We start from the raw sequence: 21,685 nt of genomic DNA on the forward strand, positions 1-21,685 counted from the left end.
CTTGATCTTCATGACAAATAAATAAAAACAAAATGAAATCATTCGTATATATCAATAACTTAAGTACACAACCAGTGACTAACTTGGCAAGGAAGTGAGGACCATCTCCATTTCTTTGATTCAGATGTTGCCGTGTCAAGATCATCCGTTTGTTGCATTGTTCAAATGCGCCTAGATAATTTTTTTGCTAAGTCGAATACTAAATAATACTCTAAACCTAAATTACGTTTAAACTTGATATATGTCGGTAACTTACACGATCTCAATTCAAGTTATAACTCATTAGCATACAATAACTAGCCAACACTTGACTCACTAGAAATTACAACGTACCGTCGCAAGACAGAACAACATTTGCCCCAATCAGACATTACTTTGCATACCAAAATTCCGAAAGCACATTTTTTGTATGATTCAAGCCTCATTAACGTGAGTTTTTTCTAATCACCATTAACGAATACTTCAATAATCGTGGACTCCATCCACTATTGAGTCTGCGACCGCGACATTCATAACAGGCTGCACAGTAGCATTGCCGTACCCTATCACCACCCATCTCACAATTATAATAGTAGTAAAATAATATTCCCCACAATCTCTGTCTGAAATCATAAACCACTGTACAAAACATTAATGACATCACTAGACTTGAAGTGGAAATATGATTATATGTGCATAGTGCATGTGTCATGTCAAATTTAATTTATTGGTCTATATGTTAATTGGTTTGTTTTTAATTTATTATTTATATTTTAAATAATTTTTTTTCTTTTACTGTGTGTATATTTACTATACTATTAAGTAATTTTTTTAAAAGGACCATGAAATAACATGATTAATTCGGTACACCTAATAGTGTCACGTATCAACAAATTTACTGATCACTCTCTATTTACCCACCTTATACCCATTATTTTAAACTCGTTTAATTGATTAATTATCATTTAAATTTAGATGAAATGTGATCGACTTCTCTCTTTAACACGCCCCCCCTTTTCTTATTCCCACGATGACGTGTCACTTTGACCCAGTCCCCTTCTTCCCTCTCCAGTCTTCTGAAAACCCACCCAACCTGACTCAGTCCAACTCGCTCCCTCCATAACTCAGTCTCTCTCTCTCTCTCTCTCTCTCTCTCTCTCTCTCTCTCTCTCTCTCTTTTCTTCTTCTATCCTCCAAAGTCTGTCGTACAAACCCAAGAGACCATCCTGCGTGACACAGATTTGTTATTGTAAGTTAAGTTACTTTGATCTTTGATTTTTTTAACCCAACAAAAACAAAACACAACTACTGCTTTTGGCTTCCATTTTCGTCTTGCTTGTCTATGTAGAATCTATGAAGTTTTACTGGGTCGTTTTCGTGTTTGAATTTGCTTTCATGATTCTAGATAGAAAAGTATAACGAAGAATAGAGATGGGTCAATTGTTTTAGGTGAGAAAATATAACAAAGGTTGGATTTTTCAATGGTATTAATGCCAAATTTCCAAGCTTGATGTGTTTTCCACGAAGAATCCTTTAATGGGTAGCCACTAGAATTTCAGAGATTTTAGTTTCAAAACAATAGAGATGTTGGGTGAGGAAGAAAAGAGTGGGATTGCCGGAAATACTGACCGGAAAAAATATCTCCGGTCGATGTCATGGAGTGACCGGTCACCTTCCAAGCTGCCTAATCCTTATCCAAAGCCTCAGCTGAATGGTAAGGCAAGGTCTTGCTTGCCTCCACTTCAGCCTCTTTCAATTGCCAAGAGTAGTGTTAAGGAGTGGCCTAGGGCTGGTTCTGATGATCTTGGGGTTTGGCCTCAGCCCCAGACCCCTAGAGGGTCTGCTAAGCCCTTTCCGGGTTCGAACCCGGAGCAGGGTGGGAGAGAGTTTGAGTTTAAGAAAGATAAGCTTGCCTTTTTTGATAAGGAGTGCTCTAGGATTGCAGAGCATATATACTTGGGGAGTGATGCTGTGGCTAAGAACAGGGAGGTTTTGAGGAATAATGGGATCACCCATGTGCTCAACTGTGTTGGGTTTGTGTCTCCTGAGTATTTCAAGTATGATCTTGTGTACAAGACGCTCTGGTTGAAGGATAGCCCATCGGAGGACATTACGAGCATTCTCTATGATGTGTTTGATTATTTTGAAGATGTGAGGAAGCAGAATGGGAGAGTTTTTGTGCATTGTTGTCAGGGAGTGTCGCGGTCGACCTCGTTGGTGATTGCATACCTCATGTGGAGGGAGGGACAGAGCTTCCAAGATGCATTTCAGTATGTGAAGGCGGCAAGAGGGGTGACAAATCCCAATATGGGGTTTGCTTGTCAACTTCTGCAGTGCCAGAAGAGGGTGCATGCTGTGCCTGCAAGCCCGAGTTCTGTGTTGAGGATGTACAGGATGGCTCCACATTCATCGTATGATCCGCTTCATCTGGTGCCGAAGATGTTGAACCATCCAGGTGCACAGGGACTTGACTCTCGTGGTGCTTTTGTTGTACATGTCCCATCTGCTATATATGTCTGGATTGGGAAGGATTGCAACACAATGATGTCGGATAATGCAAGAGCAGCTGCCCTTCAGGTCATCCAGTATGAGAGGGCAAAAGGTCCAATTGTGGACATCAACGAAGGCAAGGAGCCATTAGAATTTTGGGATGCTCTTTCCAGTGGGCTTTCAGAAGATGATTGCAGCAAGGGAGATGTTAAAAAGGAAGAAACCTTTCCTTCTGGAGGCAATAAGGTTGCTGCAGTGACTTGTATTCCAGTGGGTGAAAGGAAGGTTTTGGAATATGATTTGGATTTCGAAATGTTCCATAAGGCACTTGCAGGTGGGGTTGTTCCAACATTATCAGTATCAAATACTGAGTCCGAAACTTGCCTTCCTGCCAGAGAAAATGGATGGGGTAGATTGCGGCAGAAGTTTGCTAGCGGAATTATGAAGGATTTGGTCAGCAATGAATCGGATATGGTTGTGGAAGTTGACAAAGACACGGAGAACCCTGCTTCTTTGATTGAGCCTTCATCCCCATTGTCAGCGTCAAGCCAGTGTTGTGGTACACCAGATTCCTTTGAATGTTATCCAATTAGTAGCCCAAATAGGATAAGCGATACTTGTAGGGAAGTAGGACGATCTGTTGCTCTTACCAATCCATTATCATTTCCAACGACAGACTGTGGGTCACCCAATTCTTGTTCTTGGTTTCCTGATAACAATCTTAAGTTTAGCTCAAAATCCCCAACACTCTCTCCTTCAACATCTGAATACTCTAGTTCATCGTTTACCTTTTCACCCTCATCTTCTAATTGGTCAGACTTGTCATGCTTGTCTTCTCAACAGCCTTCACCGTCAGGCTTGGATTCTGCAGATCCATTATGTATTAAGCATAGCCCCTTAGCTGATAGCTCACGGTTACTTTTCAAAGAGTCTCCTTCTTCACCTCGAGAGGCATTGTCAGCTGATATCACTTTGGAAGTGACAAATACATGTTTGACATGTAAAGGGATTTCCCCTTCTATAGCTGAGCGTAGAGGGAGTAGACCTCCACCTCTAATGTTGCTACCCTCAGTTGAAGAATCACCTAAAGTAACGAGGACTTTGGTACGATCATGGTCGTTTTCCTTGCCTGACTTGGATGATGATCTGATGGACACTGATTGCAACCAAGCTGAAAATGCAAGCAACGGAGATGAGCTAATGTCGGGTGTTGACGTTAATAACTCTGAAAGTGATTTACATTCTGCAGAGGTGATTAACCCTGTTTTGTACCAGTGGCCTTCTTTGAATAAGGTGGTGATGCATCAGTCTGGCAAACTTCATTCCAGATCAGCGTATCTTTTGCTAGCTCCAGATGCGACTGTGGGTGCTAATAAACTTGGAGTCTTATTTGTGTGGTTGGGACGTTATATTTTGCATGAGAAAGGAGAAAATGCAACATTTGAGGACAGCCATCTTCAATGGGAGACCATAGGACGCTGCTTCCTTGAGAATAGGGGTTTGCCTACGAGTTCCCCTGTACAGGTACGTTGCAATATGCCTTATGAAATTGCTTATTTTGTCTTACAATATCTAGTCCTGTTAGAAACTAATGCACAGTAATGGATTAAGAATTTGTTTTTTTACAAACTTTAAGTGAAGCAGCTACAATAAGCAGGAAAAAGTATTACTGATACTTTGTTTTAGGTAGATTTTTTTTTTGTCCTTGAGTAATTCTTCTCCAGTCCAATTTCGACAGGGGAGAATTGCATATTGCCGGTAATGGAATGAAATCAGCATAAACACAGAATATCCATTATGATGAACCAAATCACTTTCTAATATTGGACCATTTCAGCAATCTGATTCGTCTTTTGGGAATATGGTTGCAGAAACACCCTGAAATGCCTAATTTTTTGCCTGTAAAAAGCAGATCAGCAGAAACACCCTGTATCTAGTTTCATCAAGCAAGCTGCAGTGATTTAATCACTACATTTATCCACTTAAAAGTGAACTCATCAAAAATATATAGCAATCACAGATAGAGAAGCCACAAAAGAGGAAAATTTATCAACTTTTCAATAACACAGTAAGATACAAGTAGCTTTAATCAGGAGGCATTGCCTAAACTACATGGTTGCACTCATAAACAGAAACTCATCGTACTGACCAGGAAACTCAAATTCAGTACTTTGGCTATCTTGTTCCCATATCATCTTTCTGCCAATCAATTTTTTTGTTGTTTCTTTATGTTGCGAGTGTAAAAGTGCATTTTCATATCTGCAGATAGTGAAAGAAGGTGAGGAGCCAGACGAGTTCCTATACCATCTCAGCTGTAAATCACTACAGAAAACATAAATTGACGACATGAATAAGACAGAAATAGAAGGATCAATGTAAAGCAAGATTATTTGGCATTCATGATCCTTGAAGCATCTGGAACAGCGGGATGGATCAGTTGCAGATTGAAAAGTCGGGTTGGCATCCCGGGCAGTGCAAAGTGTTTCATATCTGCTTGTGTGATGTATGGAGGGGTTAGTACATATCACTACAGAAAACATAAATTGACAGACATGAATAAGACAGTAATAGAAGGATCAATGTAAAGCAAGATTATTTGACGTTCATGATCCTTGAAGAATCTGGAACAGCGGGATGGATCAGTTGCAGATTGAAAAGTCGGGTTGGCATCCCGGGCAGTGCAAAGTGTTTCATATCTGCTTGTGTGATGTATGGAGGGTTTAGGACAATATGTACAGAGGACACGTCTGCTCTATGCAGATAGGATTTTATCAGTAAAGTTTTGTTAAATGGGCAAACAAAATATCGGTTCAAATAAATGTATCTAGTATATATAGTAACAAGTGTATCTAGGATATACAGTAACCCTTACCAGCATCCAAGGTGTTGCCATTTAAGGTGAAATGAGAAGCTCACTTGATTTTATCCATGAAAAGTAATAGCCAGTTAGCCACATACTCTGCAGTTCTGCCATTATGAGGTTTTTATCAACGAAAAATAATTGTTTGGTGTGGTGAGTGTTACTCTGATGTGCTGCGACTGTTGGATGTATTCTGAATTTTGGACGGTTCATTGTTTATCTTCAACTCCGAGTCTGAGGAACAATGCAAGGCAACTGAAATTTGCACTCTCTTTATAATTCACACTTACTTTCCTCTTTTAGTAACTTCAATTTTTGTCTTTAACAAGTGTTTTGTCTTATTATAAAAACTTTAACGGAAAAAGGAAATTGAGTGTAGATTGTATATTTTGTGTGTGCAAGTTTCTAAAAAGAGCTCATTAAGCAACAGTGCGTGTCAAATTATGCCATCTCTTCATTACACAATGGTTCATCATCAGAACTGGGAGACGGAACATCTGAACTCCCACTGTGCAGCACCTAGTCGAGGTTAATAATGCGTCCCTTTACTAATGTTATAACTTACCAAAATCAAGAAACCCCCTTTATTTTGGATGCGTCCCTTTACTAATCTTGGATGCGGAGTTCCGCACTAATAGTTTTTGTGTGAATTTTTATTTTTGCACCATTTTTTGATCAAATTTCCATATCTCCACCGTCTAGTATCTAGATAATATTGTGTAGATCATCTATACAAAATTTAAGCCGATTTAGTAATCGTTAAGGTCCTCAAAATTACATTTTTCTATTAAAAAAATGAATGGTTCATGTTTGACAGAATTCAGTCTGTCAATTTATTTTTCGATTTAAGAGCCTTAACGATCACCAAATTGACTTAAATTTTACATAGATGATCTACATGATATTATCTAGATACTAAAACGGTGGAGATTGAGAAATTTGATCGAAAAATTGTGCAAAAATAGAAATCCTCACCTGAGAAAAATCTTATATATATATATATATATATATATATATCTTTCTCATAGCTCACTTTGTGCTCTTAAAAGAGCCATGGTTGGACCCAATGCACTACCCCTCCAGGGCCTAATTTTCCATGAACCATTTTCCTGAGAAAGCTCTGCCTTCTTCGCATTCAATGCCTGGCTGATTTCATCCCATGTATTCACTTTTCCATTTTCTACATTTACAAAACAAGATTACATTATATTGGTGAACAAAAATATATCCAATTTTCTTCATGCCTCATAAAATGTAGATTCCTAGTATGACAATCTTATTAGTACCTTGCGTACTAGCACTCTTTTCCTTGTCATTACCGAAACCTGATGCAGCAGCCTGACTTCCCTTGTCATTCTTAAGCCTGAAGCCTGATGTAGCAGCCTGACTTCCCTTGTCATTCTTAAGCCTGAAGCCTGATGCAGCAGCCTGAGTTTCTTTGTCATTCTTGAGCCTGAAGTCTGATGCAGCCTTAGTTTCTGTGCCGTTCTTGAGCCTAAAATCTGATGCAGCATTTTGATCTCCAGCGGCTGCTTTGGCTGTGTTCAGCTTCCCATACTTGACAATGCGGACATCAATAAGAGAAGAATAATCTATCTGCAAAGGTTCAATTTTGTCAGATGCTACCAAATCACAGACAGTAGTTCACAACCTCTGCCAGGCAGTAAGGATCGTATATTTGTCAGACAATGGTCATATGTACTGGAACTGCCAATAGCTATGAACCCCAAGACGGGCAAAGAAACTAGAATTTTATTTTCACGAAGGACAATCCAAGTTATAACATTACACACAGCAGCAGTGTAATTTCCATCATAAGAGCGTAGAAACAACGTATATTCTCAAATTTATGATTATTGATTGAGAGTAGCTCAAGTACCTCTAAAGAACCATCTTCCCCATAAAGAGATGTATCTGGTTGAACCTCAGATGTCTCATCTGTCATTTCCTCAAAAACAATGGGATATTCAGGAACCTGGACTAGCACAATCTTATTCGATTGAGGGTTGTACCGTGACACTTTTCCAACCTATATGAACCAGAAGATTAATTACTGTTAACTCAACATTTACACATAGTTGGTAGAACTTAGGAGAATATAAAGTCGTACTCGATAGGAAGATATTTCAGGGGTCCAGCATGATGATAACTCAATCAACCGATATGCAATTTGATCACCTTCCTGCAAAGCATGAATACGAACTAATGTATTAAATATATAATACTAAACTACGGGAAAGTGAAGGAACATGTCTTTGGTGTCTGTAGAACAAATCAATCAAGAAAAGATATTTAAATATGGAACTCTTACTCAATATCATCCTTGTGTAGTAGATAGTAATTAAGTATTCACAAGCTAAATGAAGGGGCAGCACAAAGCTACCTCCCTCACAATTATCATTACTTTTTTTTTGCTAATTATTCCTATGAAGAGAAGAAAAAAAAACAATCGAGCAAAATAAAAATTATAAGTAACAAACCTTCGGTACAGTGGTAGAGAGCTCAAGCTTATCAAAGTCTAAGGGATCAGTCTCAGGAATTTCTTCTTCAATACCAACCATTACAGAAGACTCTTGGTACACATCTTCGTAGTTACTCTTTTTTGAATACGATGTTTTTTCCATACCCCATTTTTGGCCCTTCTTCTTGCTGGTTATTCCGTTCCACTGAAAAAGGCAGGAATTTAAGGACTTCGAAGGCAGCAATAGTTTTAGACATGACCATGAAATAGAGACTTCAAATTAATTTAAGCATCAGCTGACATGTCCCATTATAAGCCAACTAACAGACTCATTAAAAAAAAAGGCATAATAGCCAATTTGCCTTTAGTGTCAATTTGCTACCCTAGCCTGTATTTCTACCAATTTGCTACTCTAGCTTTCCAAAACTTGCCAAATTGCTACTCTAAGCATTAATCTTGCCAATTTGCTACCCTTTTATCTTGAAAAAGTAGTCTATTTGATACCTCAAAAAGACATCAATTTGTCAATTTTCTGTAGCAAACAATTAAATTTGAAAATTCAATTAACTAAATTACTTAATTTTGAAAACCCTAGAGTAGTAATTCAACTTAAGGATAGAAAAATGACTAACATAAATACTCAGGGTGGCAAATTGGCAAGTTTTGGAAAGCTAGGGTAGCAAATTGACACTAAGGCGAAAGCTAAAGTAGTAAATTGGCAATTATGCCAAAAAAAAGTTGTTAATGCTACAAAGAAACTAAAGCATACCACTGGAATTTCATTCTGCTGGAAACTCTGATCCGCATTGACTGGAAGAGGTAGATACATCAGATAATTAACAAAACGTCCTTAATCTACTTGATGTACCCATAACATCAACTACGTAGTCAAATGGGATAGCAAGGTCAATAGTTTATCAGAGAATTTAGACCCATACATACCTTTCCTGAGGGGTGCAAAGCGAATGTGTCCTGGCCTAGTTACTACCGGAACAACATTGTCATCTTCATCATTATCTGTTTCTGATCCATCTTCTCCAGAACTTTTCTGATTATCATTGACAGATAACGGCTGATTGGCTTTGTCAGATGATTGTCGATAATCATTGTTAGATGATTTCTGATTAACTTGGTTGTCTACCTGTGTTTGATGTGACTGCAAAAAGAAAAAATATGGAGAAAATTTATTGAGAGAAACACGTACTCTGTCTTCTAAAATCATACGTACATACTTCTTGGCACTAGGAGAAGATGGAGGAGCAAGTACTCTCTTTTGTAAAGGCATATAGGTAGTACCAAAAACAACTTCAAGCATCAAAGTTCCACAAAGGGCTTGAGTGATATATATATATTTACACAAAATTTCTCAGCTGCGGACGTCTGCACCGTCCGTACGATGAGGATTCGGCAATTCCGGCCACCGGCGACGCGCAACGACAACACCGACCAGCACAGCCGCACTCCCCTCCTCCCGGCGCTCTTGTCTGTGCTGGCCGGAGCTGCAGCGCTGGCGTGGGCCGGCTGGAGGAGGGGAGTGCGGCTGTGCTGGTCGACGTCGTCGTTGCGCGTCGCTGGTGGCCGTCGAATCCGCACCATCCGTGTAGACGTCCGCAGCCGAGAAGCCCTATATATATATGATACATATATAGAATCATTAAAAAATTTATAAGCATCAGAATACCTCTTCCTTTTGAGCTTTCATGTTTTCCCTTAACCACTTTCGTCTAGCCTTTTTACGTCGAGCACTTCTACTAGGAAACTGGAACAAGACAGGAAGAGATCCAGTGAACACTGTCAAATCTTTATATTAATAAGGAAATTTTTTATCAAATCACTAAAGATTTGCTCCATTGCCAGGTTTTACTATGTATAAAGAAGTAAAAATTAATCTACGAGAAAATCTTCAGTACTTGCCGGTATCCAAAAAATAAGTTAGCAATTAAATACCAGTAAAATTAACACATACACAACAGATGTAAAGCTGGTGATTAATACCTTATTACTTTCATCAGGCTTCTCAGATGAAACAACACCATTCATGCCATTCTCTTGGAGCTGACTGCTCCTATAAAAGAGAAGGTAAGGAAGAAGAGAAATGAGCAAAAATGAAAAGCGTGAGAATATATCTTTGGTAAGTGCTACTTCATGCATGTAAAGCTTAGTTTCATCACAAGCTACCTGTTTGCACTGTGTGTAGAATGACTTATGTTGTTGGTCCTTTCATCAGTGTCAGAGGCACTTGAATCATCCAATTCACCCTCTATGGTAGTTATCTTTTCCTTCTTCAAAAGAATCTTCTTGGCACGACACTTCTGAGCGCTTTTCTTGTATTCTTGGACATTTCCTTGAATACCTTCTTGTACAGTTGAGCATGCTCCAGTAGTAGCCAATTTACTTCTCTTCTTCCTGATATATAATGCAGTTAGATGCCGAAGAAAATGTGTATAACATAATACATAACATTCTGCAAGAATTTGAAGCAAGGCAATTCTAGGAAACACCGAAAGACTCAACATTCAAATTATTTAGTTACCATATGATCCTAGATAACTCATAACTAACATTGGCAAACAATAGCTGCATTAATCCATGAAAATAAACTAAAATCCATACTTGGAGCTCCCCGGTTTCTCTGATCGCTTCCTTTTCTTGGAATGTGTGCTAGTACCGTTGCCAGGCGCACTTTTAACAGGCAATGTATCTTCCAGCTCGTCAAGTTCATCCTCCTCTAGGTCACTTTCATACCCTCCCTTCTCCTTTTCAAACTCCTCACCAGCCAGAAGCTTCATTCCTCCATTCACAAGTCGCCTCTCGATGAATTCTTCCACCTCAACACAGTTCCCTCCATCCTCAATCATCGCAATCTCCGAGACACCTTTCCTTCTCACACTAATTACACTTAAAGAAATCAATACATTACACCAAAATTTCACTCTTACAAAAACAATCAGTGAATAAATAAATAAAAATTAACCTGACAATATCTTTATCCTTGAAAATGCAGGTGGACTCAAACGGCGGCAACACAAACTCATCCATCTGCAACAAAAAGCTTCTTAATTTGATTCATTTCGTTTCGAAAAATCGGAACTTTGAGCTTGGAAGTACTCAAATTAGGGCAAAGGAGGAGCTTACGGAGATGAGGAGGCCATCGGGGCAGGAATCGTGGAGGTTGAAAACGTGGAGGAGATAGGCGGCGAGGTCCGAGATAGTGCGGTGTTGAGGTTTGAGGAGAATCCAGCTCCGCCGGAGTCCGTCGGTTATCTGCGAATTTCTTAGAATGTGGAGGTCCGTGAATTCCACGCGGAGCCTCAGAGTCTCGGTCATCGTCGGAGAACGAGAGTGAAGGGCACCAGCTTCCTGCTTAAACCCTCGGTTGGGGTTTCAGAGCACTGAAAGCTCAAGACTGAGACCAGCTATATTTTACTATTTTATGTCTTGGTTATTCCTGGGCCTGGATCCTGGATCCTGGACATGGTTTTGGGCTTTGAACCCACCGTCAGGGTGTTTTTTTTAAATGACAAACGAATTTTAAAATAAAACTCCGAAAAACAACCTATCAAGCCGATCTAAATGAAATGCTGGAAACATAAAAAGGGGGGGAGCGCATCAAATAAATAGTTCAAGAATTTAATGAGCATGAGCAGCTTGCCGGTCAGCAACATAGTTAACGTCATGGTTGACATGTCGAAATATTAAAACTGAGATGTTAACAGTGGTGGATCTAGAGTGAGTTAGCGGAAAATAATTTTATCATGAATTAGGATGGTTTGAGTTGGAGATTTAACTTCTAAACTTGATTTTGACACAGCGGACAATATTTTATTTTTTTGCCTGGAATTTCCAAAGATATCCGCAATCTGAGGTGAAGAAGACATTCACGAAGATCTAAGGCTTCGACAACTAAAACAGAATCCGAGCTAACGAAGTTGGAAGCAATCATGTTACAGCTACCAACATGATAAAAAAACATACATGTTTTTATGTCATTGCGTCAACCCCCTAAATGTTTTATCCGTTGAAGATAATCCATCGATAAAATTGTAAAATTGATCGTGTGGTTTGAAAACTCCCGAACACTACAATAGGGGATCATGTACCATTGAAATGGTAAAGGAACGACTCTTCCGAAACTTCATTTCACACACCAACCAAGACTAAGAAAAGATAACATAGTCCATCAAGAAATATGCACCACTCCATTATATGATCCACACCGCCTTTTAAGTCTAACACAGTGAGAGTGACCATTGCATAATGTGTCAAAAAACCGAAGATGAACCCCAAGGGCCAAATGCCCCTCGTTATCTACCATTAACTCACAGTTTGAAGCTGCACCACATTTCTGCACGGAGCTTTATCTCTTGGCTCAATATGAGGAAAACTCCCAATAATCCATTTATAAATTTTCAGTGGCTCTGCTTCTGCCATTTTCGTTCACTTCATGTATTGCCACATAAATATTGGTCTCTCTGATACACATTTTGACCCTATATATTTATACGTCACTCCTTTTTCTTCCTCATTTTCACGATTCATATTTATACGTCACTCCCTTCCCAACTTGTGTACCAGTCCAGAACCCACCTGGCTTACTCTGCCACACCCTTTACTCGGAGTAACAGAGCTCGAGTTCACAGGTTAGCTATGTCACGGATTATCTGAGTTTTCATAATTGCATTTTGTTTGCTGTTTCAATTTGTGGGTGACCATGATCATCCCCATGTCTTGAACTTATCAATGGGTTTGGTTTCTTGGTAAACATGTGTGATTGTTGCCTCACAGTTCCAATTTCATTTGTCTGTTCATCGTGGAAATCTTTGTTCAGGCATTTCTGAGTCTCTTTTAGAGATCTTTTTGGTTGTTATGTATTGGGTAATTGTGTATCTGTTAAAGAATGTTTCTTTAACCAATCTTGTTTAGGATTTGGTAGATAATATCTGTGATTATATCATGTAGTTTAGGTCTTGTTTAAGAATGATTATCAGAATTTGCAGGTGTGCTTCTTTTTTTTACATTGTGTAATTTATTGTATATAATCAGAATGATTATGCAGTTGATTAGTTTAATAGTTTTTATCTGAATTTTTATCTCTTGGCTCAAATGGCTCCTGTCCTCTTCTCCTTATTGACACATAATGACAAAAGCACAGTGGCCTTATTCAGTAAAGTATTTGATGAGTTTCGAGTCTCTAATGAATGGAGTCAATATTCAAATTGTCATATTATTTTTTTCCTTTTGATCTTTCTGGTTTTCAAATCAGCAATTCAGCATCATTTCCATAAACTCCTGTAAATTGTTCAGGTTAGGAACTGTGAACATAAATCAGCTGCCTTAAGTTCTCATAACAATTGAAATCTGTTAGCAGTCATGCCACCAAAGGCATTGGACTATGAGTCACTGAATGAGAATGTGAAGAAGGTTCAGTATGCTGTTAGAGGGGAGTTGTATCTTCGAGCTTCTGAGCTTCAGAAGGAAGGAAAGAAGGTATAAACACCAGTTCTCTGGTTGTTATCGTTTTGCAAATTTGTTTTTTTTTTCTTGCCTTGCACCCTTGTAAAAAGGTTTCTAATGTTAGATCTGATTGAACGTATGGATTTGTGATCGGATACACAGACTTGAGTGGATGATTAGTCCAGACTTGGCTATTTCGCTAGTGATTCCCACTTTCACTGTTTCAATATTTCGGTTTCTTGTCTGCAGATCATTTTCACTAATGTTGGGAATCCTCATGCTCTGGGACAGAAGCCCCTAACTTTTCCCCGCCAGGTCCACCGCTGCTTTTCAGATTGATTTGATTGAAGTATGTATGTATAGAATTTGATCTGACCAAGTAAATGGTCTACTACAGGTGGTTGCTTTATGTCAAGCTCCATTTTTATTAGATGACCCCAATGTAGGACTGCTCTTCCCAGCTGATGCAATTTCCAGAGCTAAACATTACCTCTCAGTTACTTCTGGTGGTCTAGGTATCCGCCCTACCTGCCTTTCATGTTATGTTATCATGTGAAAAGAGGTGGACAACCCAAAACATACTAAATAATTATTCTTTCTGATAGATAAAATCTAAATCCTCCAATTCCCACCATACACACACACTTACTGGCAAGTGTTGCCATCTTAAATTTTGGAAAGCCATATATCCATTGATTATCTGTTGAGTTTAATGTTTCTATTATTTTACTGCCTCCTTTGCTTCTCAAGAGTTTCTTCTCCACCGATACCAATGTATGTATAATTTTGATCACCAATGTCGGATTATCTGAACAAGTCATGTTAAATTGGAATGTCATTGTTGAAAGCTGGATATGTCTTATCAATAAGTCGTAGGTTTGTGGATATCTGAAATAGTTCCTTTAAGCTTGTTATTGTTTGTACCTTTATCAATTTTATAATCATGGGATGGCTTTGTTCCACGTACTACAATAGGAATGCCGTTGCTGAGAAGAATTTACATAGGATTGTAAATGATAAAATTCTTTCTGGTCCAGGTGCTTACAGTGATTCTCGAGGAATTCCCGCAATTAGAAAGGAAGTAGCAGAATTCATTGAACGACGTGATGGTTATCCAAGGTGAAAATTGCCGGATTGAAAACCTTTTGCCTTTTCTTTTGAGTTACAATGTGTTCACTTGGTGGTAAACTCCTTGTGCTTATTGCATTTCTTTGCCCCAATGACAGTGACCCAGAGCTCATATATCTCACTGATGGTGCCAGTAAAGGTGTAATGCAGATCCTAAATGCCATTATCCGTGGTGAAGGGGATGGGGTAATTGATTAATTTTTCATTTTTTGTTTCTACAGGCTATATCCAAGTATATACTTAATATTGTGTACCGTCAGGTTTTGGTTCCAGTTCCACAATACCCTCTTTACTCAGCTGCAATACAACTATTTGGTGGTTCTCTTGTTCCATATTACCTGGAAGAAACTGCGAACTGGGGTCTTGATGTTGCTAATCTTCGCCAGTCAGTTATAACGGCTCGCTCCAAAGGAATCAGTGTTAGTATGCCTTTTCTCTTTCTTGTTTGTGGGTGAATGTTGAAATTTGTTTTGATACTAAGAGTAAACTAGAGCAGCGAATGAAAAGGGGGAGCACTATCTGAATGACACTTGAAGCACCCTTCAATAGGGAAATAATGTCGTTGCTATTATTTGCCTCTTAAGCCCGTTATGTTTACATATGACCTGTTTTCTATTGAATATAGTATTGATCGATGCTGCTGATAAATTCTAATCAGTAACTGTGATGGCTTTTTGTGAATATTTAGACCACCAACTAATTTGTCATGCAATATAAACAGGTGAGAGCAATGGTGATTATAAACCCTGGTAACCCTACTGGTCAGTGTCTTAGTGAAGCTAACTTAAGAGAGATAATTAACTTCTGTATCCAAGAAAGCCTGGTCTTGCTTGGTGATGAAGTTTATCAGCAGAATGTATACCAGGATGAGCGCCCCTTTATTAGTGCTAAAAAGGTGATAATTAATGATTTTTTTATAAGAATTTTCTGTATAAAACTGTCTGTAGTTTTAGATTAGAGCTAATAATTCTGATGACACTGGTAGGTGTTGATGGGCATGGGGCCATTCATAAGCAAGGAGCTCCAGCTTGTTTCTTTCCACACTGTGTCCAAAGGATATTGGGGTGAATGTGGACAGCGTGGTGGATACTTGGAGATGACAAACATTCCTCCCGAGGTTTGTTCTCCTTGAGTTATTGCTTGTTTTGAAATATAACGAAAGGTAAAGATTATGAAAGGAAGGGGAGGATTTAGACTTCAAATGAATACACACCTTAGACCAAAGAAAAACTGAAAATACACAAGTGATGTGAAGTTTATGAAAGGAAGGGGAGGGATATGCATGAAGATCAAGATTTTGATATACTCACAGCCTCTTATTTCCATATATAATACGTCAATTGATATTGAAGAATCGGGCGAGTTTCTCTTGCGATGGTAGAGAAGTGTTGTTCTTGTATGATGCTTACCCTAGTTCCTTTGCAATTGATCATGCCATGTTCTGGTTTCAGTAAATAGAATAAAATGCATCAGATCATTTTCCAGTCCAGTTTCAGTATTTTGACAATCAATTCTCACGTTTATTTATGTTTTGACATGATGCTTCAGACAGTTGATGAGATATATAAGGTTGCATCAGTGGCACTCAGTCCAAATGTTCCTGCACAAATATTTGTGAGTGAGCAAATAAGTCATGTGGTGTTGTTCTATGTGAAAGCTGACACACATCTTTCTGACCATTTTTTTTATTTGAAATATTTACCATTTATTTACAGATGGGGCTTATGGTCAACCCTCCCAAACCTGGAGATATTTCTTATGACCAGTTTGTTAGGGAAAGGTATGCCTTCTAACCGTACAAGTATTACTTTTGATTAAATACAAAATAAATATAGAAATTTCTGCTATTCCAAGATCAATGATACAGTGAGGACTGGCATGATGGTAAGCTTTCTCACACAGCTTTTATCACAAGCTGCATTGCCATGTGCATGAGAACCTTCCAAAAACTAAGATTGTGACAAAAAGAAAAGTCCTTTATCTGCGTACTTTGTTATAAATCATCAAAATGTAATTATTAGGTCTCCCACGTAGAAACTAAAGAGAAAACTTGCACCTGAACCGATTTGTATCTAAAATATTAGTGGTGAAATTAGGATATGTCTTATTGACTCTGTAACTAATGGTGCCTTCATTGCTCACATGGCAGCAAAGGAATCCTTGAATCTCTAAGGAGAAGAGCACGCTTAATGACTGATGGATTTAACAGCTGCAGAAACGTAGTTTGTAATTTCACCGAAGGTAAAATATTTGTAAGGTGAATGATAAGGGTTCTTACAATTGGTTGTTCATATAAAAAGCAGTTGAAAATATTGGTTACAGGTGCCATGTATTCCTTTCCTCAAATACGCTTGCCGCCGAGGGCAATACAGGCTGCTAAAAGCGCTGGAAAAGTTCCTGATGTATTTTACTGTCTCAAGCTTTTGGAAGCCACAGGCATTTCCACTGTTCCTGGTTCAGGATTTGGACAGAAAGATGGGTAATTATTTCTAACGCTCCTTGTTTGTCAGATTGAGAGTATGATGCATATTACTCGTATTGCTTGTTTTACTCAAAACATTATACTGCAATAGAATTATCAAAATGAAGAGCATGGAAATTATGTTTCTATGTAGGGTCTTCCACTTGAGGACGACCATCTTACCAGCTGAGGAAGACATGCCTGCAATCATGGACAGTTTCAAGAAGTTCAACAACGAGTTCATGGAGCAATATGAAGATGACAGAGGCTATTCAAGGATGTAAAGGATCCCAAAAATCAAGTATCCCCCTATGTCCAGCTTATCCAAGCTGTTCAATGTAAAAACTGCCTTATGTTGTTTTACCTTGCCGTAAAAGCTACATTGCATCCAGAATTACTGTTACATATTACATGATCTCTATTTTAAACTCTGGTTTACAGCCTCTGATGTATATTTCAGAAGTGACTAAGTTCCCCACTTGCTTAGACCAATTGTGACATGTCTGGCTTTACAAATTCCTTTATCTCCTTACTGTGATCATTGGGTCCATTCACTTTTCTCTTTTCTGCTAAATATAAGATTTATCCTGCAAAGTCCAAACTCATTTGGGAAATTTGGGACCCTGCACTTTCTTTCTTTCTTTCCAGAGGTATGAACCAAAGTCCAAACCTACCCAGTCTGGCTATTTTTGATTGCATAGTGGCACTATCAATATGAGAAACATAACTTTCCTCTTTTCTTTGGGAGTACTATTTGTGCTTGTGGCAATCTATAAAGGTGTATAAACTATAAAGCATTGGGGAATGGCAACACTGACAACTTCATCTACTTGCGCAGATCTTGATCTGTCCCACGATGAGCAATGTTTGAATTTAATGAAGCCGAAAAGCATCGAATATGGAAATTGCGAAAGTAGATTTTGCTACAAGAAAGTACTTTGTTATTTTCTTTCTCGTTTCCTTGTGTTTGTATGTAGCTTCTGTTGAAGTCTCATTAACGTAGGTGCATCTAACCATCGTAATTGATGTGTATGGTTCAATGATTCTCACTTATTACTTCAATGAGTTCAATCTCTCCAGTCTAGTCGATCATAAGGAAGTATGGTGAAGAATATAATGACAGAGTTATATTATGTATTGTTGGGAGAGCAACTGGGTTATCAGCTATCACTGTCATGAAATCTTGCATGAACATGAGCTGTTGAGTAAAGTGAGTTGATTCTTGATGACCCTCTGAATCAGAGACTAAAATAGTAAAATTCATCCAACATGTCCATTAACATTCACTATTCTTGATGCATAATTTTTTGTTTAGTTACGAACATGAGTGAGATTTTCAAAATCATTACCTCAACGGTGTGAGCTAGACTAGTGAACTAACCATAAAACGACCATTTTCCAAACTCCTGAAAAGCAGTACCAGGAATTGGCATGGTGTAGGTTTAAATGGTTCATTATGGTCGATGAAACTAACCTTTCGATTTGATGTGTATGATCGATACGGTGAGTCCTTTTCACTTATTAGTGCTTCACCCTCTCTGCTTCTATTATGAGTTGAGAAGAGTGGTAGAGATAATGTCCTAGTATGGTGAAAATCATAATGAGTCGAGTTTTTTTTTAACTTAACGGGTTGTTGATGGTGGTTATTGAGTTATCTTTTCATGAATAAGGGTAATAACGCCAATAGTTAATAACTAGATCTATACTGATCTTCCAGTCGATTGAGTTCATACGGTTTCTTGCCTAATTCAATATTTTATCTATGGAAGTGGGAGTATGAATTTTCATTTTTATGTCTTGTATCATTTTTTTATTATTATTGGAGCTCCCTGCCTCCCTGACCAACAATACATTAGCTGATGAGCAAGTGACTGATTTAAACAACATACCACGTATACCAACTGTTTTGAAGTATCGAAACAATCAGATTTTTAAATCAATTTCGATCATCAAGATACTTTTTGGACTCTCATAGTCTCATTCAGAATCGAGATGATTGTTTCCTTTCGTTTTGATTTAGGTTAGAAACATACAACAAGAAACATTTGATATAATCGAAAAGAAAAATAATAAAATAATTTAGAATTCACATCTAAAATTAATTTATAATAAATAAAATGACTCAAATCTTATAAATTCTGAAATTAGGTCTCAACCGGATGCATATTCTTACAAAAAAAAAAAGAATCAAGAATCAAGAATCATTTGATTTGACATGAGATGACAAGATAATTATAACGTTGAGAAATCAAAGTCTCAATAATTATTTCTTGTTTCTTCCCATCACATCATCCCGCTTGTAGCTTTAGTGAATTATTTGTTCACGAAACACAATACACACAGAGTTCTACATGCATCTAAAAATCTAAAATCATTGTTCACACATGATAAGCTCTGCCTATTTTGTGATAGAAACATTGCAAAATGATCGAGTTTAATGTCGTCAATTTAATTGGCTTACACGTACACGTAATCTATCCGACAGTTTACGGATCACGAATGACACAAGTCATAACCGCAATAGAAAACCAAAACCAAATTTTCAAATATTTCAGAGTAAAACATCTTACATAGAACTTCTTCGCTAATCGTATTGTCACATCTTCGAGTACGATCGATTGACAAATGCAATTATAAATTTAAAACAAAAACTTGAATCATGATGTTTTAGACAACTTTGAAAATCTGAAACTTGCACTCGGCCGAAAGCACCCTTACCAACCTTGTCTTGCGAGTTTCATTACAAAAATCACCTAAACAACCTCTCACCTATGCAAGGAAAGCCGGAGAAGGAAACATTCGAACAGACTGTTGTAGTTGATGATCCCCAAGCCCCTTCCTGAAATTTGGCGCCAAAATCCCCACTCCCGCGGCGGGCACTCCCTCCGCAGCGCGTGCACCTCACCCCGAATCCCACTTGGACCCTGCGGTCATGTGACTGTGGGCCAGTGCCTCACCGTCCGCGGACCGCGGCTAGCTATTTCTACGGGTACCTTCCCTCCCTCCTCCTTCGTTTTCCTCAGTTCCTCCTCCTTCCATTTATATTTATTTCCTCCTCCTGTTTTGCTTAGGTCACGAGACTTCCCTCTCTTATTCTTCTTTCTGAGATTGTGCCAGCCATTGCTACATTTACATTGATATTTGACAACAACCCAGAAAGCCAGAACCATCCACACATTACAGCTCTCTCTTCTTCTTTTCTTCCTTTCTCTTTCCCTTTCATTTCTTTTCACTCAAAGCCAAACTCTGCAACACAGAACCAAAACCTAAAGTCCTCTCTTTTCTTTATCTTTCTCCACCTCTCTTTCCTACTCCTTTCATTTTTATTCTTCTTTCCTCTTCTTCCTTCCCAAAAGAAAAAGAACTCATCTTTCTGGTCCTTTTTTTTTTACTTTATTCTCTCCTATATTAGCGGCTCTGGTAATTAAGTTTGGAGTCAAAACCAAACCAAAGAGATATGGGCTTTTCAGGCGACTTAGGCTTGGATTCCGACCCCAAGAAATGGGTCATTGCCGGAATCTCGTTACGGGCTCCGTTACAGCCTATATACACCAACCCGGTAACGGAGATCACGGAAGGGAACCACGGCGTGGAAGGAGAAGATCAGTGTGGTTCGACGACTCCTACAGCTGCAGAAGCCAGAATTCCTACCAGGCTGGCGTGTCCGCCTCCGCCGAGGAAGAGGAAGTCGGCGGCGGCTTCGAAATGTAACTACGGTAGTGTCAGAGAGTTCTTCACTCCTCCCGACTTGGAAAGCGTCTTCATACGCCGACATGTCGAGAGGGCTAATTGATCACTTTCACAGCTCTAATTTCATCAGTCTGATTTGTTTTAGTGTTTTGTTTTCGAGCATTTTATCCCTCTCTGTTTTTCAGTTTCTTTTAGGATGATGATGATGTTAATCTGTACTTCAAGTTAACGAGGAGAAGAAGATGATTGTGTATAGCTAATTATAATAACGAAAATAAAAATTGCTCATTCCTGCTACTGTTAATTTCTTGGCTCCTGCTCTGTTCCTTTCATTTTTTTTCTTTCCAAGTCTTTGTCACTTATCATTGCAACAGTGATCAATCTCGGCTTTTTAAACGCAAACTGTTCATATCCATGCGGATAGCCTAATGACAAATCCCAAGTCAAAAATATGGGCAAACATCCAAAACTTGTCGAGCTCAATAAAGGGAGGGTAACAAATCGTTTTCATTTGGGTTGAAATTGCAAGATAAGGTTTGCTCTGTTTCCCTCTGATTTACCGTGTTGCTGCTCCATGACCAAGGACCTCTATAAGGCCAAAACACCCCACATCATGTTCATAACCCTGAATCCCTAAAGACACAGATGATCACTATTTGGGTCTCTGCATGCCATCATCCAAATTCAGAGTTGGAATGAATTGGGTGAATCGATCAATGTCCCACAGGCCATGGAATGACCTCCCACCCACCTCGGACTGTTATCATAGTGAGAATAGAGGGTGTTCTCTGTCATCGAAGCTCTCTCAATTCAAATTTGTGAGTGAGTACAATTTACATGTGGGATTGAGATTGGAATCCAATGCGAGTTTGAATGGTCCTCATTTTGCACTTTCATAGCTTCCACGTTGTTGTTTTTTTTTTTTGCCAGAAACACCAATAATTGAGAGTCCCACTTATCATTTTTTAAGTTTTGAATCTTTTTGGATTAGAATATGGAATGTTTATGAAAAAGAAGAGAAGCCATTTTTGATCAAGTGGCAAAGGGTGGTTCACCTAATATAGAGGCTTCCCTAATTAAACAAAGGCTTATTGGGATCAGACTCTCAGAGTAATTCTCAGCAAGAACAATTAGGGTTCAACGCCTGGCAGAGACAGCAAAT

At 38.6% G+C, this 21,685-nt stretch overlaps 4 protein-coding genes across 6 annotated transcripts; 3 read left to right on the forward strand and 1 right to left on the reverse strand.

Moving 5' to 3' along the window:
• The first annotated feature begins 1,108 nt into the window (after positions 1-1,108).
• Positions 1,109-5,598, forward strand: LOC126790683 (protein-tyrosine-phosphatase MKP1-like). Of its 2 annotated transcripts, XM_050517016.1 has the most exons (3): positions 1,109-3,993; positions 4,735-4,787; positions 4,993-5,598. In XM_050517016.1, the coding sequence occupies exons 1-3, from the start codon at positions 1,564-1,566 to the stop codon at positions 5,009-5,011; spliced, it is 2,502 nt and encodes an 833-aa protein (XP_050372973.1). In that variant the 5' UTR covers positions 1,109-1,563; the 3' UTR covers positions 5,012-5,598. The 2 variants fall into 2 exon arrangements, with proteins under 2 accessions (XP_050372973.1, XP_050372971.1); XM_050517014.1 differs by having other exon boundaries at positions 1,110-3,993; positions 4,735-5,598.
• Positions 5,599-6,263: 665 nt separating this feature from the next.
• LOC126790907 (coilin) lies at positions 6,264-11,170 on the reverse strand. The gene is made up of 13 exons (XM_050517279.1): positions 10,926-11,170; positions 10,765-10,829; positions 10,404-10,679; positions 9,969-10,196; positions 9,786-9,855; positions 9,472-9,549; positions 8,733-8,946; positions 8,560-8,600; positions 7,810-8,019; positions 7,440-7,511; positions 7,209-7,358; positions 6,616-6,925; positions 6,264-6,509 (listed from the first exon to the last, which is right to left on the reverse strand). The coding sequence occupies exons 1-13, from the start codon at positions 11,115-11,117 to the stop codon at positions 6,352-6,354; spliced, it is 2,064 nt and encodes a 687-aa protein (XP_050373236.1). The 5' UTR covers positions 11,118-11,170; the 3' UTR covers positions 6,264-6,351.
• Positions 11,171-12,223: 1,053 nt separating this feature from the next.
• On the forward strand, positions 12,224-17,371 carry LOC126792906 (glutamate--glyoxylate aminotransferase 2). Of its 2 annotated transcripts, XM_050519419.1 has the most exons (14): positions 12,224-12,430; positions 13,095-13,277; positions 13,494-13,559; positions 13,642-13,759; positions 14,282-14,363; positions 14,471-14,558; positions 14,633-14,791; positions 15,094-15,267; positions 15,358-15,489; positions 15,921-15,986; positions 16,088-16,152; positions 16,522-16,613; positions 16,695-16,851; positions 16,988-17,371. In XM_050519419.1, the coding sequence occupies exons 2-14, from the start codon at positions 13,161-13,163 to the stop codon at positions 17,115-17,117; spliced, it is 1,446 nt and encodes a 481-aa protein (XP_050375376.1). In that variant the 5' UTR covers positions 12,224-12,430; positions 13,095-13,160; the 3' UTR covers positions 17,118-17,371. The 2 variants fall into 2 exon arrangements, with proteins under 2 accessions (XP_050375376.1, XP_050375375.1); XM_050519418.1 differs by lacking the exon at positions 12,224-12,430 and having other exon boundaries at positions 13,005-13,277.
• Positions 17,372-19,872: 2,501 nt separating this feature from the next.
• LOC126791615 (cyclin-dependent protein kinase inhibitor SMR6-like) lies at positions 19,873-20,813 on the forward strand. The gene has a single exon (XM_050518091.1). The coding sequence runs from the start codon at positions 20,291-20,293 to the stop codon at positions 20,624-20,626; it is 336 nt and encodes a 111-aa protein (XP_050374048.1). The 5' UTR covers positions 19,873-20,290; the 3' UTR covers positions 20,627-20,813.
• Positions 20,814-21,685: the final 872 nt, after the last annotated feature.

The sequence above is a fragment of the Argentina anserina genome, chromosome 4, assembly GCF_933775445.1.
Source record: "Argentina anserina chromosome 4, drPotAnse1.1, whole genome shotgun sequence".
Taxonomy (NCBI): Eukaryota; Viridiplantae; Streptophyta; class Magnoliopsida; order Rosales; family Rosaceae; genus Argentina; species Argentina anserina.

What these genes read in the sequence shown, in the direction of transcription:
- LOC126791615 (XM_050518091.1), top strand. Translation starts at nt 20,291, where the DNA reads ATGGGCTTTTCAGGCGACTTAGGCTTGGATTCCGACCCCAAGAAATGG.
- LOC126792906 (XM_050519419.1), top strand. Translation starts at nt 13,161, where the DNA reads ATGCCACCAAAGGCATTGGACTATGAGTCACTGAATGAGAATGTGAAG. An exon ending in CCCTAACTTTTCCCCGCCAG is followed by an intron (nt 13,560 to 13,641) that starts GTCCACCGCTGC and finishes GGTCTACTACAG; the next exon opens with GTGGTTGCTTTATGTCAAGC. An exon ending in GGATTTGGACAGAAAGATGG is followed by an intron (nt 16,852 to 16,987) that starts GTAATTATTTCT and finishes GTTTCTATGTAG; the next exon opens with GGTCTTCCACTTGAGGACGA.
- LOC126790683 (XM_050517016.1), top strand. Translation starts at nt 1,564, where the DNA reads ATGTTGGGTGAGGAAGAAAAGAGTGGGATTGCCGGAAATACTGACCGG. An exon ending in CTACGAGTTCCCCTGTACAG is followed by an intron (nt 3,994 to 4,734) that starts GTACGTTGCAAT and finishes TCATATCTGCAG; the next exon opens with ATAGTGAAAGAAGGTGAGGA.
- LOC126790907 (XM_050517279.1), bottom strand. Translation starts at nt 11,117, where the DNA reads ATGACCGAGACTCTGAGGCTCCGCGTGGAATTCACGGACCTCCACATT. An exon ending in AGCCTGATGAAAGTAATAAG is followed by an intron (nt 9,550 to 9,785) that starts GTATTAATCACC and finishes GTCTTGTTCCAG; the next exon opens with TTTCCTAGTAGAAGTGCTCG. An exon ending in CTTTGCACCCCTCAGGAAAG is followed by an intron (nt 8,601 to 8,732) that starts GTATGTATGGGT and finishes TACCTCTTCCAG; the next exon opens with TCAATGCGGATCAGAGTTTC.